This window comes from Mycteria americana, chromosome 2, assembly GCF_035582795.1.
Source record: "Mycteria americana isolate JAX WOST 10 ecotype Jacksonville Zoo and Gardens chromosome 2, USCA_MyAme_1.0, whole genome shotgun sequence".
Lineage (NCBI taxonomy): Eukaryota > Metazoa > Chordata > Aves > Ciconiiformes > Ciconiidae > Mycteria > Mycteria americana.
In genome coordinates, this window is record NC_134366.1 from 108276627 (window position 1) to 108291681 (window position 15055).

Here is a 15055-nt window from a genome sequence, read left to right on the forward strand (position 1 = left end):
GCCGTATTTGGGGTTCCGGTGCTAGCCCTGAATGACTCTCTTCTGCTTACCCAACATTAACTACAAGAGTTTCTCATGGTAAGCTCCAGCTCACATCCCTAGTCAGCTAGTGAACATGTGCGATCCCTCTGATAAAGTTCATGTGGAGACAAATTCTGCCCCAGCTACTCCGAAGGATCCTGTGACAGTGAAGGAAGTAGAGGCCAAAATACAGAGAGGACGGGGAGCAGCGGTCGAAAAATCTGTATGCTGCACCATTTACGTGTTCAGTCCCCCATCTGAATGGAGCAGTTGAGGATGCTCAAGCAGCATGAAATAACTAATCCTGGCACTGGACCGCAGCAAGATGCACCGGGGTGATTAGTGGGTAGAGAAAGATCATACGCTTTTTCAGAGACCTTGCCTGTTCTGGACCCTCTTAAAATGAAGCTGGGGAGAAAGCCAAGACAGCGTGAGTGTAAGTAGGCGGGCTCTTCCCATTCATGGCCTTCAGCTCCTGAAGACTGTGGGAGATGTGCTTTGCTGTGCAAGGGCTGAGCTATGACTCCTCCTTTCTACATGGGGAAATGGAAAAGGCTGATGGAAACTCCTGCCTCACCACAGGTACTGTTAAGGCAAGACACATTCTTGATCCTTGGATCAGTGAGGAGGAAGGAAAAGAAAAGGAAACGAGAAAAGATACTACCCTAAGTTCATTCTAAATATAACTCATCACAAGTCAGCGTAATTATGCCACGTATTAATTTGCTCCCAATATTTATAAAACATTCATCTGGCAAAAGTAAGGCAAAGTTTTAACATTTTCTAACGAAGCTGAATGCTGCATTGTGTCACATAACTATGAGTGCTACAGTACGGTATATCCCATGTGGGACACTTAATTGAATTAAATGCATCTAAAAAAAATTGTAACCTGTGCTGGTTGTTATAGTTTAGTCCATGAGACCAATTTTAGAAGAAAGATAAAAAATTATATGGAATTGTATAATTTTTAGCTGCTATAATATGTCACTGCTTGCTACAAAGAGTTAGCACTTCCAAAGAATAGCTCAAATAAAATACTATTTACTTGTAATAGACTTATGAGTATGTAAGTAACCATAAACAATATGTATGGTTCTGTTTTATGCACCAACATCTGTGGTTTTTTCCATGATTATTTCATTGAGAAGAGGTGATATTTGACCTAACTTCTGACCAAAACAGCTGGTAAGCCTGCCCTTGGTCAGGAGGCCACGCTACGGAAGGGCTCCGACTTGCATTTCTTAACCTGCCCTGTGCAAACTGGAGGCACGCCGGGAGAAAGCCAGAAGACAAAGCTCTGCCTTGCTCCCTTTCTCAGAGCTCCTTTGGGAATTAAGTGAAACCCGACTGTTACTCAAGGAGGGGGTTGAACGTGTAGCAAGCAACATTAACTTGTATAGTATATCTAAAGAGATTCGGAAAGCCTGACGTTGGGGAGCTTGATAGCACGACCTAGCTCTGCCCTTTGCCTGCTTTCATCAGACATTCATCAACTGCTACAGCTGCAAAAGCCTAACAATAACTTCTCTGCACAGAGGAGAAGCTATGCTTGTTTTTCCAAAAGCCCCAGTATTTGCTTAATTTTTGGCTAGGGAAGGGGGGGGGGATTGTTACCTAAATCCTGCACTCTCCCTCCAAAAAGGCAACATTTCTATTTACGTTGGTGGCTATTCTGCATGAATAAGGATGGCAAGATATAGGGTCTGTTTCTCATCTCACTTACTTAGAAGTGTAAACACAGTGGAATTGTACCAGTAGAACAGGTGTGAGACCGGACTGCGGCCCTTGGCCTTTAAGGAGTTCATAAACCAAATTCTCTTCCTAGCAATTGCTTTTTGAAACCAAATACCTAAATATACCACTGCTGTGGACTGGTAAGTTAAAACCAGTGCTGAACTGAAAAGTAGCCATGTTCTGAACAGAACCGGTTCCAATCTGTTTTAGTTTAATATTCAGAGCTTATATAATTTATTTTTGGTTCGGGGGGGCGGGGTTGTGTGTGCGTGTGCGTAGGTTTTTTTTGGAGGGAAAGGGTACATGTTCCTCTCTGAAATTCTTATCAGTATTTTTAAGATGGTCAAGACGTTACGGCTTGTAAACATGAAGACCACGGTAAACATTAAGGTCGTGACTGTGGAAGTGTTAGGACCGACTCCAAAGCCAGGTTTCCAGATCTACCCGTCTGTGGTGCTCGGCAGGGTCACAGCCTAACTGAACTTGCCATAAGCTAGTCTTTACAGGTACAGGGCTATTCTTCAAAGGAATTTTTTAGCATTGCAGTGTATTTACTGCATATTTCATTAGTTAATCTCAGTTTTTACACAGCATTTGTTTCTGATCTCCCTTAACTTTTCAAAAGAAGTATAACGTTTATGAAAAATATAGGAATCTGTTAATTTCTTCTAGCATATTTTTGTCTTTTCAGTACTGCTGAGCATAATAGACTATTATATATTTCATTGTAAAGAAAACTTGGCTATTAATATGTCATAACAGACAATCATACTTAATCTTTTAGCTACCAAGACTAAATTAATTTACTGTCAATCATATGCTTCCTGTAATGTCCAACAGAATTGTTCAACAATTAGATCTATGGGCTCTTTTCATTAAAAGAGAAATAATTACTGCAGGACAAAGAAAAAAGTCACATAAAAATGCACAATTTTCATTCAGTTTTTTTTAAATGCAAAAGAACTTTATAAATAAATAAATACATAAGGTTAGATACTGCTTTCATGGCCTGGGCTATTATATGCCCGTAATTCTGTGGAACCCAGCAGATTTCTGTCAAAGAGCACATCTCATCACACACCTCGGTATTTGCAGAATGACCCCCTGAGACATTCTGGGTAAGTTAAAATACATGTAAATATGGCTAATGCATTCTCCCCTTAAAAGGCTGTCAGATACTGGACAGCTGGATTCTTAATAAGAATTTGGAAAATTATATGATTGTATACTTACAGATTAGCTTGAAGAAAACATGTTACAGCATGCTTAAAATTGCTAAATGATATATGTAAGTATATTCTAAAAGAGAATAATGTAATTTTTATATAATTACAATCAAATATGTTTTAGTATTAAATATTACTTAGCAGCAAGTGATAAATGGCCAATGTAGATGTTGTCTGAGTACAGCTGAATTTTTTACAGCCTCAGATTTAATAATTTTTCATTAAGGGGAAGGAATTTTGTCTTGTTTTTCCTTAGCTGTATTTTTTTCTTTTTCTATATCAACCTGCCTAAAAATTTAACAAGCCATTTCAATGCTGTATTTTAATAACTATAGAACAGTTTTCTAAGCTTTCAAAATATTCCATGAATATTTAAATGGTAAATATGATACATTAAAGAACAAGGTTACAAAAATATGTAATCTCTGGTAGAGCTTTGCTGAGATAATTTTTTAGAATTTTGTTTTTAAAAGGTTTGTTTCACAAATGTGAATTTTACTAAATAAATATTCATGCTGGGGTATCCAAAGCCAGACCCTGGTTGCATTTAAATAATGGCAAAATCCCTATTGATTTCAATAGAAATGGCTCTACCCATCCAGTGTTACTTTGCGCAAGCCTTATATCTGAATATTAGGGAACTGCTATTAGATTTTAGGCTTCAGACCCTGAAAATTAAGATATTGGACATATGAGTCCTGCTCCTGAGTTTAGTAGATTAATGGATCGTATTGTAATTGCTAGTCTTTTGGCACAGCCTTTTGCAAGAAGATTGCTCTATTTATCCATGCATTTTTGCTTTCACTCGCCCATGGAATATACTGCAGATAACTTTGTGATTGAGATCCTCACGACGAATAGTTACTAACACTAATTTCTACTGCACCTCCTTTCCCCTCATCGTCCACCGACCATGAAAAGACATGGCTGGCTTGACAAATTTCTACCCTCATCCAAATTTCACATTTAATTTCATTTTAGCAAACTGGCTGGTAAGTAGAAGTGCAGTTCACGAATCATTTCTACGTGGAAAACAAACAGGCAAAGAAAAGTGAGACATACTCTTGAATAGTCAAGCTCCCTGGGCGTGGAGTCGGTTAAAGCTCGTACGAGGGCGTTCATCATGCTGATGGGAGGAGAAGGCGGGGAGGGCTGAGAGGGTTCTTGCTGTAAGGGGCTCTTTGGTTTGGAAGGCAGCCGACCTCTTCTCCCTTTCAGGCTGTCGGTACGGACAACTAGGTAAAAAAAAAAAGGGAATCAGTTGTGAAGATACCAGCAAACGACGGATCAGAATGAACACCTGCTTTTCTTATGGTGGCCAGCCCGGCAAAAATAAGAGCATTCTCCGGTTTCAGCACATGCTCTTGATGCCTTTGATTGCAAAGGAACACGAATGATACCAAAATTGCGTCAGACCTATGATCGTAAGCAGCAATGTAGCTGCTAACGTAAAGCCCAGCTGTGTTCCTAGTGTTCGTGCTTTGTTTGCAGCACATCTACGCGCCCGTGTATGTGTGCCCATGCGCGCACACACACAGAGACACTCTACTGCTGAAAGAAAACCGAATGTGAAACACAAATTCTACTGTTCCTACTACTGGTGCACCTTTTAAATGGCAGAGCCGTTAATTCAAACTAATTTTAGCTTTCTTGAAGCATTTGAAAAAATATGGTCACGCTATATAGGTTATATTATCCATGTTAGTATTTGCAATGGGACTGCTCACACAGTATTACTCACATACTTCAATATTTGCAGAATTGGGACTAATGAGTTGATCCTGTTTCCATTTAAATTAATTGCAAATTTACAATCAGCTTATGGGAATGAGACAAGATCCTATGTCAAAATGCACACAATCCAGTGCAGCCCCCGGTGAGATAACAGGGGGAAGCCAACAGCATTATCGAGCAATGTTCAAAGTTAATAAAGGAGACATTTTGGCCACTGTCAAATTATCCTCTCGTGACCTTGCTGTTCTTGAACTCTGGGGTCTAAAGTCTAAATATGATAATATGGGTGAAAAGAAGAAAATCAATACATTATCACACAAATGCACATATTTTGGGGTAAGTTATGAATCCCATCACCGTCAAATTCATTGTAAAGACATCCATGTCCACACACACACACAGATTCATTAAACATAATATTTCAGTGTCTGGGATAATAATAGCAATAGTCCTTACCTTCTTTAACCATGCCGACACTGAGACACTTCTGAAACCGGCAGTATTGGCATCTGTTACGACGTCTCTTGTCCACTGGACAGTTTTTATTTGCAAGACAAACATATTTTGCATTTTTCTGAACGGTTCTCTGTGAAAATGCAACACAAAAACAGTAAACTGATCGTTTCTTGAACAACTTAGAACCTGACAAAATGTGTTTTAATTACAACATGAAAAGCGACAGTGCAATTCATATAATTAGATAAAATTAATTTCCTAACACACTAGCCTCCAGGAAAAACAATTTTATTAGTGTTAGCTGCTGACAATGAAAATCATCTAGGATTGTTCTGAAGCAAGTCTCTGGAGACAGGCAACTTTGAATGATAAAATCATATCTGAAATTACCAGGTCATCGCATCTACCTTTGGGGATTAGATTATCTCCGCTTTTAATATCCCTTTGGGAACAATTTTCTACTTGGTTCATTCCCTTGATTATTGCTGACCTTATTAAAATAAAATCAAAATGATCTGCGATGTACTTCTCTTGCTATCGCTATTGTTAGTCAAATACCACAATAACTGGTTTGGTTAGCCATTAAAATCATCAGGGAGAAAAATAAAAATACCAGAAACCCCTACAAATATGTTTAGTTAAATATTCTAGGAAAGCTAAACTGACCTGGGAAAAAAATAGACAGAATTATACTGTAGTTATATAAATTTAATTAACTCTAAAATAATCTTAAAACTACACAATAAATTTAAAATCTGTAAAAACCTGGTAAGCCTTGGCAGAATGTAACAAATATTGATGCAAAAATGTATTACGTGTTTCCATACTTAAAATCAAAGATACATCAATAAATAACACAGCACAAAAAAAAAGACATTAATAGGAAAGACATCAGAACAGGAACAAATTTATCAGCTCAACATTCAATATTAAATCTTTCCCTGCAATTAAATTAATGGAAAAATGTTATTTCATAATTTGTGTTCCTTTTCAAATAACAGCCTCAATGTACTAAATATAAGAGAGAAAGCAAATGTTGTTCATTGTGCTTTAGAGCTGAAAACTTTAATTTTGCAGAATAAGCTCTAGATACTGCTCCCAGTCAAGGATATGCTATTGATTTCCACAGGGGCAGGATTGGGCCCGTAAGAGCTGCTATTTCCAGGTTATTTGTGTTTCCTTTTCTAATTATATTTAAATAACAAATGAGTTTTACAGGAGATGTGCGTTTTACCACGTTGTCAAAGGATTATTATTAAGTAACATTAGCAGCTCTGTGTACAATAAAAAAATGCTGTAAGCCCTCCCCCCCAACTATTTTTGGACTATTTTTGTTCCCATCGTATCTTTTACCAGAACAGGGGCATGACTGCTATCTTTGCAGGAAGGAATATACCAAATCAACCCCAAATGTATCAAGTCTTAAACCTGCTGCCCAGAACCATCCCCCTAAAAGTCTGTCCCAAGTTCTTCACTCAAACAACCTAATTCTGAAAATAATAGGTTTTCTGAACTGGAATCTGAACTTGGTCTGTTGAAAGGAAATTACGAAGCCCCCAAATCTAAGAGCAAAACGAGGGTATTCAAATCTTAAAAACATAAGCACGAAAGTTCCACTGAGAAACTGCCGTGTGTAAGTTATTCGTGTTGCTATTCAGCTGCGAAGCCTTCTCTGTTACAGAACGGGCATCGGGACCCTGTGCAGTGCTTATTCACTGCTCTGCAAGCAGCTTTCCACTGGTGAGGACTCACTGGGCTCCTGAACTGAAGAGTGACGACGAGGCAGCAACCAAATACAACTAGAAGGGCTTGGGTTTGCCCCATGCATGAAACCAGTTTCCTCCTGGCGCCGACCCTGCAGCCCCCCTCACCCCAACAGCCCCAGGACAACAAACGGCACCGCTGCGACCAACTAACACGCCAAGTGGACTTGAGGATTTCTGGATTTCTTTCCTCACTTCAAAATGAGGTTTAACTGGAACGAGTGACTGAGCAAAACCCAGGCTGGATGTATTCCAGGTGAGTTTTGCTATGGAAAAAATGTGGTTTATAGCTCAGAGAGGGGTGACCCATGCTCCGTTGAGGGACGCTGGCAAACCGGGGACGTGGTTTGCCCAGCTCACTGCCACAGCCCTTTCTCAGCTGAGACTGGCCGATCCTTTTATCCTATGGAGGGCTTGCTTTGCCCTTCTTCAGAAACTTTGGGTGGGTGTCCATCATGCCCTGCTGGGGGGCTCTGAGCTCTAACACAACACCCCCGAGCCCCCCGGCGAGGACCAGGAGGAGCACACTGGGGCAGGTAGGGAGGGAGGGGAGGCTGGGGGAAGCAGGGAGGGGAGCGAACCACAGAGCTCTCACCTTGAAAAAGCCCTTGCAGCCCTCGCACGTCCGTACCCCGTAGTGCTGGCAGGCAGCGTTATCCCCACAGACCGCGCAGGTGCCTTCCCCGGACGAGGAGCTCCTGCTGGGCGGAGATGGGAGGCCGCTGCTGCCGCCACCGCTGCTCTCACCCATCAGGCTGGAGGTGGCTGCGTTGAGGCCGAGCGGTGAGAAGGCTAAGGTGGCTGGTCTTTTGGCCAGATGAAGCCCGTAGGAATGGCTCTCCATGGGTGTCTGGCTGGCGGCGGGTCTGTCGGAGCCCAGGGGCAGGCTCAGGGAAGCAGGGTCGTAGCACATGTGGGTGGCCGCGGCCGGCGTGTGGGGGGGCGAGTGCTTGAAGTGGAAGAGGGGGAAGCGCGGAGGCACAGTCTTCATGGGGGCAGCGTCCATCAGGTGGCCGGGCGGCAGGCAGGTCTGCGTGGGCTGCAGCGGGGGCTCGTCCCACAGGCTCTGGTGAGAGGGGAAGCCGGGTGTGGTGGGCGTGGAGGGCGGAGATTGCTTGAAGTACATGGAAGTGCTGGGCATCCCCTCGTCCGTGGAGGGTGGCAGTGAGGGCTGGTACGGGGAGAGCCGGGTGTCTTCCATCTTTATGAGGGGCCTCTGGCTGGAGGAGGCAGATTGCATTTGGTAGAGGCAGGAAGGCTTGAGCTCGTAGCTGCCAGAGTAACCCTCCATAAAGGTGCTGAAGCTGGGAAGGGAGGTGGTGGCAGTGGCAGTGATTTCGGTACTGCTCAGGTCCATGGTCAGCTTGGCATAGTCAGGGTTCATGATCTCTGAGCTGTACTCCGAGCCATACGCGTAGGTCTGAGCTGCATAATTTGAACCGGGCGGTGAAGGACTATACTGCGCTTGCACACAGGGCATATCTGCAAGGGCAAAGGGGAACGTTAACAACAAGCCCAGCGCGCCGAGGCCGCGGCCCAGGCCCTCACGAACTTCTTTCCTAAAAGCTTTCCCACATTTCACGGAGCTCAGTTCGGCACCCGACTCCCCCTCTCGCCTGGACAGGGGACATATAAATTAGCCTCGAGTCTTCGCCTTTCGACAAGATATATGCATCGGGGATCGACTAAGCATTAGGTATTAGGGAGCCTGCTCTCATCTAGTCGCGGGAGCAGCTAAAATTTATACGAGTGTCAGTGAGAGAAGAAGCCATCTCAAGCTGCCCTACATCTGCTGCTTAATATACATAGGTGTCAATGAGAATTAGATAAGCAGAATGAAAACAGTTTATGGCTCTAAATCTATCTCTGTATGCGTGCAACCGTGCCATAAAATTTTCATGAAGGGTAAACAAGATTATCAAATGCATAATATTAAAAATGGTATTTATTTTAAAAGAAACAGCATCTGCAGTGCATGTCAGAGGAACAACTCAAATCACAGTGTTTGCTACTTAGGACTTGCAAACATCAATTTTGCTTACTCAACTCTGGGCCTTTGAAGCATATTTCTGGTCAGCTAATAATTTAAGGTTGCTGTCTAACTAGTAGTTTTAAGGCTTATCTGTGGTAGAACATTCTCCTAAAAAAAGTGAGTGGTACAACATATCCCTAAATTTGCGAACATGTAAGAGAAAAAGTACGTGGTGATTCTGTTTCTGTTTTTATAGGAAAGCAAGGCTGAGGCTGCTAATGTAATTGTTTTTAATCCATTAGTCATAAAAGTTAATGTGGTTCACCGGTAGTTGGGATGGTTGAAGCAACACAGTGCCTGGCTATAAAGATTTGATTTTTTTTTTTCTTTTACATTTCCTACTAGTCTGCTGTTTCCTTTGTTGCTCTCAGGAAATAATGGACCCAATTCTGCAACCCATTTAAGGTTTGCCTGACTAAACACTGTGAGATTCTAGCCCAATACTTGCAACCCAAACTAAAAGTGTGTGGTGTATTTTGGTTCTGCAGCAGAGGAATAAAATGCATCAGTTAGTATATATTCTCTTGTAAAGAGAAAAGAAGAGTAAATATGAAGAAAATGTACAACAAAATGAAGTGCAGTTCATCTCTTCTTAATCGTGGTAATTTATATTGCAAAAGCACTTGAGAAACAATTCATACTAAAAAAAAAGCTGCCTTGAAAATAATGGGGTTTTCCTCCGTATTTTAAGAACTGCCTTCACCTATAATTTTAAAATATTCACCTGAGCCTGGCATGCAGGAATCCAAATAATTTGTGTTAAATCAACTTTTAATTCTTTCCTGCCCGCTTTGCAGATAAACATATTTAAACTAAGCACCAGATTTCAATTATCGTACTGTCACAAACCATTCACATCTTTCTTTTTCTCGAGAAAACATTAAAAACTAAGAAAAAAAATGGTGCTGTTTTCTGAAATTAAGACCTTCCTGCCTGTAAATCCAAATCCTTAAAGACAAAAGCAGGACAACCCTTTCACAAGCCTCGCCTCGCCTCCCAATGTTATTTATGTATTTTTCTACCATTCTCTTTTTTCCTATCAATTTCTGTCCACACCGCTCCACGCACGCACATTTCATGGCAAGTCCTATTACTATCGTTTGTTAGTTTAAGGACCATCTGTTAAAACGTAGTGATCAGTGCTTAATCAAATAAAAAGGGAAAGAAATTCCTTCCATGTACCTCCACTGAGAACTGACTGAGGACCACAACTGCGTGAGCGGACAGATAATGTCACGAGTGGATGTGTTGATATGCAACCCTATGAAGGATAAAGGCTTTTTATGCTAGCTCAGAAAATGAGCAGGAGTTCAGGGAAACAGATCATTACGGTTTTTTTTTTCCTGCTTTTTTCTGAGCGTAACAGGGTTATGTCACTGAATTCTGTGCAAAGTGGGGCAAGAAAACAGAAGTCTAAAATAAGGCTGACCTGAGGACAGAAAAAATATCCCTCACCTAAAGGTCTAGTCTCTCCTGGCTCTGCGGGACTCCTCCTACCTCGCCCTTTGCCAGCGCACTTGACTGACTAATTCTAACCCCTACTTTTCCACTTAGGGCGCCGATATTAATTACCCTGCAAAGTAAATACCCTGGGATTTTTCTCTTCTTTACCCAACAATATTTAAAAAAAGCCCCACAGGAGGCGCATTGAAGAGCAACCTGTCATCAAAGCCCAAATGAATGGGGAAAAAAATCAAGGTAGGGACATTCGGAGCTATTACCTTACTCTTCTGCTCTCTTTGCGAGAGCTTGACATAAGGGATGCCCGGTTTAACGCCAAGCAAGCTGTGCTCCTCACAGGGACGCTAACATCCCCCCCATATTCCCCTTAAATCTGGCACGTCTTTGGCTGGGGGCTCGCAAGCCCCATGTGCCCTGGCAGGGCATCGCTAAAAGCCCTGTGAAACGCGGGCGCCGCCCAGATCCTGTCGGGATTTAAACACCCCGCGGCCCCGGTACGGGACGTCGGGGGCCGATGATGCCAGAGGGATTTGGGAAGGGTAGGGGCCGCGGCAGGAGCTCTCGCCCCACCCCTCCTCCTCCTCTCCCGGGAGCAGCCGGGCCCCGGGGAGCGGCAGCTTACCTGGCGGGTATCTTGCGCGCTGAATGGTGGGGCTGGAGGTGCGGACGGAGGCGGCGGCGGCGGGCGGCGGCGGCGGCGGGGTGGGTGCCGGCTGGGACCTCTCGGCGGAGGCGGGTCTGGGGCCTGGCCTCGGCGGGGGGCGCTCTTCCGACCCGGGCTCTGTCCGCCGGCGGCGGGAGGAGAAGGCAGAGTCAGGGGGCGGCGGTGCCCGGCGGGGCATTGGGGAGCCCCCCACGCCTCCCCCCCGGCGGAGCGCCTCGGGGGGCGGGGGGGGACGTGGGGGAGGGACACCTTCCCCCCGGCTCGCACGGCAAGCCCCCGCCGCGCCCCACGGGTGGGAAGGGGGAGCCGGACGGGGAGCGCGTCTCTGCCAGCTCCCGCTCCCTCACCGCACAAAAGGCAGAAAGCACCGGGCTGGGACAACGGAGCCCCGGTTTGTTCTCCGAGAGAGGAGCCTGGGGAAGGCGAGAGGAGAGCCCCGGGCGGGGTGACTACAACAGGCGGGGCAGCATCCCCGTGCGTCCACTTCCCCGCGGGAACTTTCTTTTTTTTTTTTGGGGGGGGGGGGGGAGGCGGCCAGCAGCAGGCTGGAAGTTTCTATGCAAGGTGCCGGCCGGACTTGTGGGGTATCCCACCAGCCCGCCTAGCCTGCGGCGTCTCCGGGCCCCGCTCCCTGCGCGACTCTGCCCCACGGGACGCCCCGCGGCTACCACCGCCCACGGGAGCCGCCGCCCGGCGGCTCTTTCGCCCGCTCCTTGGGTTTTTTTTTTTGGCCTTCCCCGCACCCCTCGCCTTTGACATCCCCCCCCCCCCCCCCCCCCCCCAGCTCCTGGGATGTGAAGTGACTGTCAGCTCATCCCTTCCTCTCCCGAGGGTTTTGTTCCCTCCCGAGCTGCCGCTCGGCGCGGAGCGCCCTGGGGCTCCTCTCCCCCCCCGGGCCGCCGGTTACCTAGAGACACTCGCTGCGCTTTTAACCATGCAACACCCCTCCGGACTGCAGCCGCCCCAGCCAGGAGCGCAGAGCCGTAAGGGCCGTAAATTAGGAGGAAATAACTATCCTTGTCAAAGCTCTTTTCTTCCTCCGTGCACTTTACATTCAGCCCCGAGTGACACCCCTCCCCACCCTGTAATACGAGGAGGAAACCGTGAAATACTCCATTGTGATTGTGACTTCTTCAGGCGAGTTTCGAAACCTTCATTTACCCGGGAGGGACCGCGGAGGGGGACGCTCCATTGAATTAAAAAGTTTCGAGCTCGATTTCCACCGCCGGTTAGCTCGCGATTTTTTTGGGGGAGGGGGGAGGGATCGCCCCGAGCCGCACGGTCACTCCAGCAAATATCCACGAGCTCGCGTGAGATTCACCTCCGAAGAAACCGTCTGGTCTGGTTTAGTCCATTGTTTTTTACCGGGGCTTGACTCCAGCATACAACGGTCTCCACGGAGGAGAGAAAAATAGGGCGAAGAATGTAATCGAGTGAAGCGGCTTGGATAAAAGTTAGCGATTCATTCCCAAACTTTTTTTTTTTTTTCCCCCTGGAGAAAAAAATCCGATCCCAACACGCCAACCCCCCTATAGAAAACAGCGCTTTCCGCCCTCTCCCTGGGAAATGTCCTCGCACGGAATCCATCGCCTCCAAAAATTGCAAGTTAAATAACAGCGTTATTAACCAGCCGCGCGAAGGTGAGCCGCATCTCCTCCCGGGAAAGAGTATCGCGATAATGCCGTCCCCATGACCGCCCCCCGACATAACACCACAGCCCTGCGCCCGCGCTTTCTCGCCTCTTTCCAAGACTGAAACTTCTTCCGCAGCTATTCGGGCAAGCCGGCAAAGGCGAGGCGCCGCGGGGGCAGGAGCGGGGCAGCGGCGGCGCAGCCCAGCCTCCCCGCGCCGCACCGCCCGTGCCCGGGCACCGCAGCCCCTCATTACCGCTTCCGACCTCCGAAGGGAAAAGTGCACGTTTCCGAGGAGCTGATGCCGGGCAGACGTGCCGAGCAAAGATCCCGTCTCATTTCAATACAATATGTCACATTCCGGCAATTACCTCTTGGGGCCGGCTCTTTCGGGCTGCCGAGGGGGCTGCTCTCTCCCAAAGTGAGAGCCGACCAACCTGCCCCGCCGTCCCTATTAGCTCGAACTTGTGCAAACAAAACCACCTATTTCCCAAGCGCAGTTAAAGGAAGGAGACAAATTGCTGCCATTCATCACAGGGCGCTGCAAACTCCCCGCCGCCGCCGCCGCCGCCGCCGCCGGCAGCATCATTTCCATGACAACAACTAGCAGAAATACCTTAGTACCACCGGCTCCGGCTCCCGCTCCTCTCCGCCACAGCCCTCCCGTTTGCGAGGGGCGGCGGTGCCCCGGGCACGGCGGGGGTTGCTGAGCCGGCAGGGAGGCTCGGAAGCCGAGCGGCAAAGGAGCATCCACGGGGGGGGGGGGAAAGGAGAGGGAAAAGTTTCAGCGAGAGCCCGGCACGGCAGCGCGTCGGCTGAGCCGCACCGCCCGCCGCCGGCATCTCCCGAGCATCTACCCCGGCGGCCCAACTTTCACGGAGCGGGGACGCGTCGCCTTGTCCCTCTCCCTCGGCCGCTCCCGCTCGTTCGTATACGTACTCGGTTGCTGTGGAGGTTCCGTCTTTACATCTAGTTTGTAGGTGCCCGCTTCCTTAAAGGCGCATGTAGGCGCTGTCCAGCGGCAAGACCCGAGACACAAAACCCCGGAGACTCCCGGCGGCTGCAGGTCCGGAGGGTGCGTTATCCCGAGGCATGGAAAAGGATTGCAAAAGCCCGAGGAGCCAGGAGCCCGTCCCCGGGCGGAGGGAGGGAGCGGCCGGGCGGGCGAGGGATGCCGAGCCGCTGCCGCCGCCGCCGCCGCCGCGGTGTGCCTTTGTGTGTGTGCGGCGGGAGCCGGGCCGGGACCTGCGCCCGCGTCCCCGATGCGAGTGCGAGTGCCCCGGGGTGCGCGTGTGCCTGCGCGGAGAGAGGGGACGGAGGCGCCTCTCTGCGCTGCTCTCCCGCTCCCTCTCTCTGAACGTCATTTATGTGAGAGGAGCCCTAGCGGCCTCTCCATAGAGCGGCTGGAATGCGAAACGTCAATAGTGACGCCATGGGAGCCTGACGCTACTGACCCCCCCCCCCCGCCCCAGTGTGTGCGCCGCGCTCCCGCCGCACCGCGCCGCGCCGCGCCGTGCAGAGCCGAGCCGTGCAGAGCCGCGCCGTGCGCCGCCGAGCCGAGACGTGCCGAGCCGCGCCGAGCCGCGCCGAGCCGGGCCGGGCCGTGCACCGCCGGCAGCGGGACAGGGTGGCCGGCCGGCCGTCTCGGGGCTGGCTGCCCGCGACAGCCTGGCGAGGCGCTCCCAAGACAGATTAAAATCTATTATCATCATTATTATTACTATTATTTATTATTATTTATTATTATTTATTATTATTTATTATTATTTATTATTATTATTTATTATTATTATTAACAACAACAACAGCGATCGTGTTGTGCTGTTTTGCAAACGCAGCAACTCTGCCGGAGTGGTTCAAGGGAAAAAGAGCTTTGCTTGGTTAATTAGTGGCACTTTCAGGAGGAATTATTAAAAGTATCTTTTTTCTTTCACTTTTTTCTCTTTTTCCCTTTTTTCTTTTTCTCCTTTTCTCTTTCTTATTTTTTCTGGTCTCCTTTTTTCCTTTTTCTTTTTTCTTTTTCCTCCCCCCCCCCCCCCCCTTTTCTTTTGAAACTTTCCCGTGCGCAGGAGCGAAGAGCAGGTTGTGGAAGGCGCCGCTCTGAGCGGGCGCTCGCGGCCCCGAGAAAGCGCGGGCTCCCGCCTGTCTGCGTGTGCCTGCCTGTCTGTCTGTCTGCCTCTGTGTGTCTGCCTGGGGCACCGAGCCTGCGGCGGCCGCGGCCGCCGCCGCCTCCGCTGGCAGCAGCCGGCCGCCGCCGTGCCCGGTGCCGTGTTTACTTCCGCTGCCGGCGGCCGGCCCGTTTGCTATTGTCACTGCGGCCGTTATGGCTG

The 15055-nt window shown here is 48.0% G+C and overlaps 1 protein-coding gene across 1 annotated transcript in view; it reads right to left on the reverse strand.

Annotated features, from left to right (window-relative positions):
* The window catches only part of NR4A3 (nuclear receptor subfamily 4 group A member 3), a 29165-nt gene extending 15071 nt beyond the window's left edge, over nucleotides 1-14094 (reverse strand). Inside the window, exons 1-5 of the mRNA XM_075494238.1 lie at nucleotides 13665-14094; nucleotides 11053-11211; nucleotides 7533-8419; nucleotides 5175-5304; nucleotides 4047-4219 (exon numbers count right to left, since the gene is read on the reverse strand). Of these exons, the coding sequence (XP_075350353.1) occupies nucleotides 4047-4219; nucleotides 5175-5304; nucleotides 7533-8417 (1188 nt within the window). The 5' untranslated portion in view covers nucleotides 8418-8419; nucleotides 11053-11211; nucleotides 13665-14094. The remainder of the gene's footprint in view (nucleotides 1-4046; nucleotides 4220-5174; nucleotides 5305-7532; nucleotides 8420-11052; nucleotides 11212-13664) is intronic.
* Nucleotides 14095-15055: the final 961 nt, after the last annotated feature.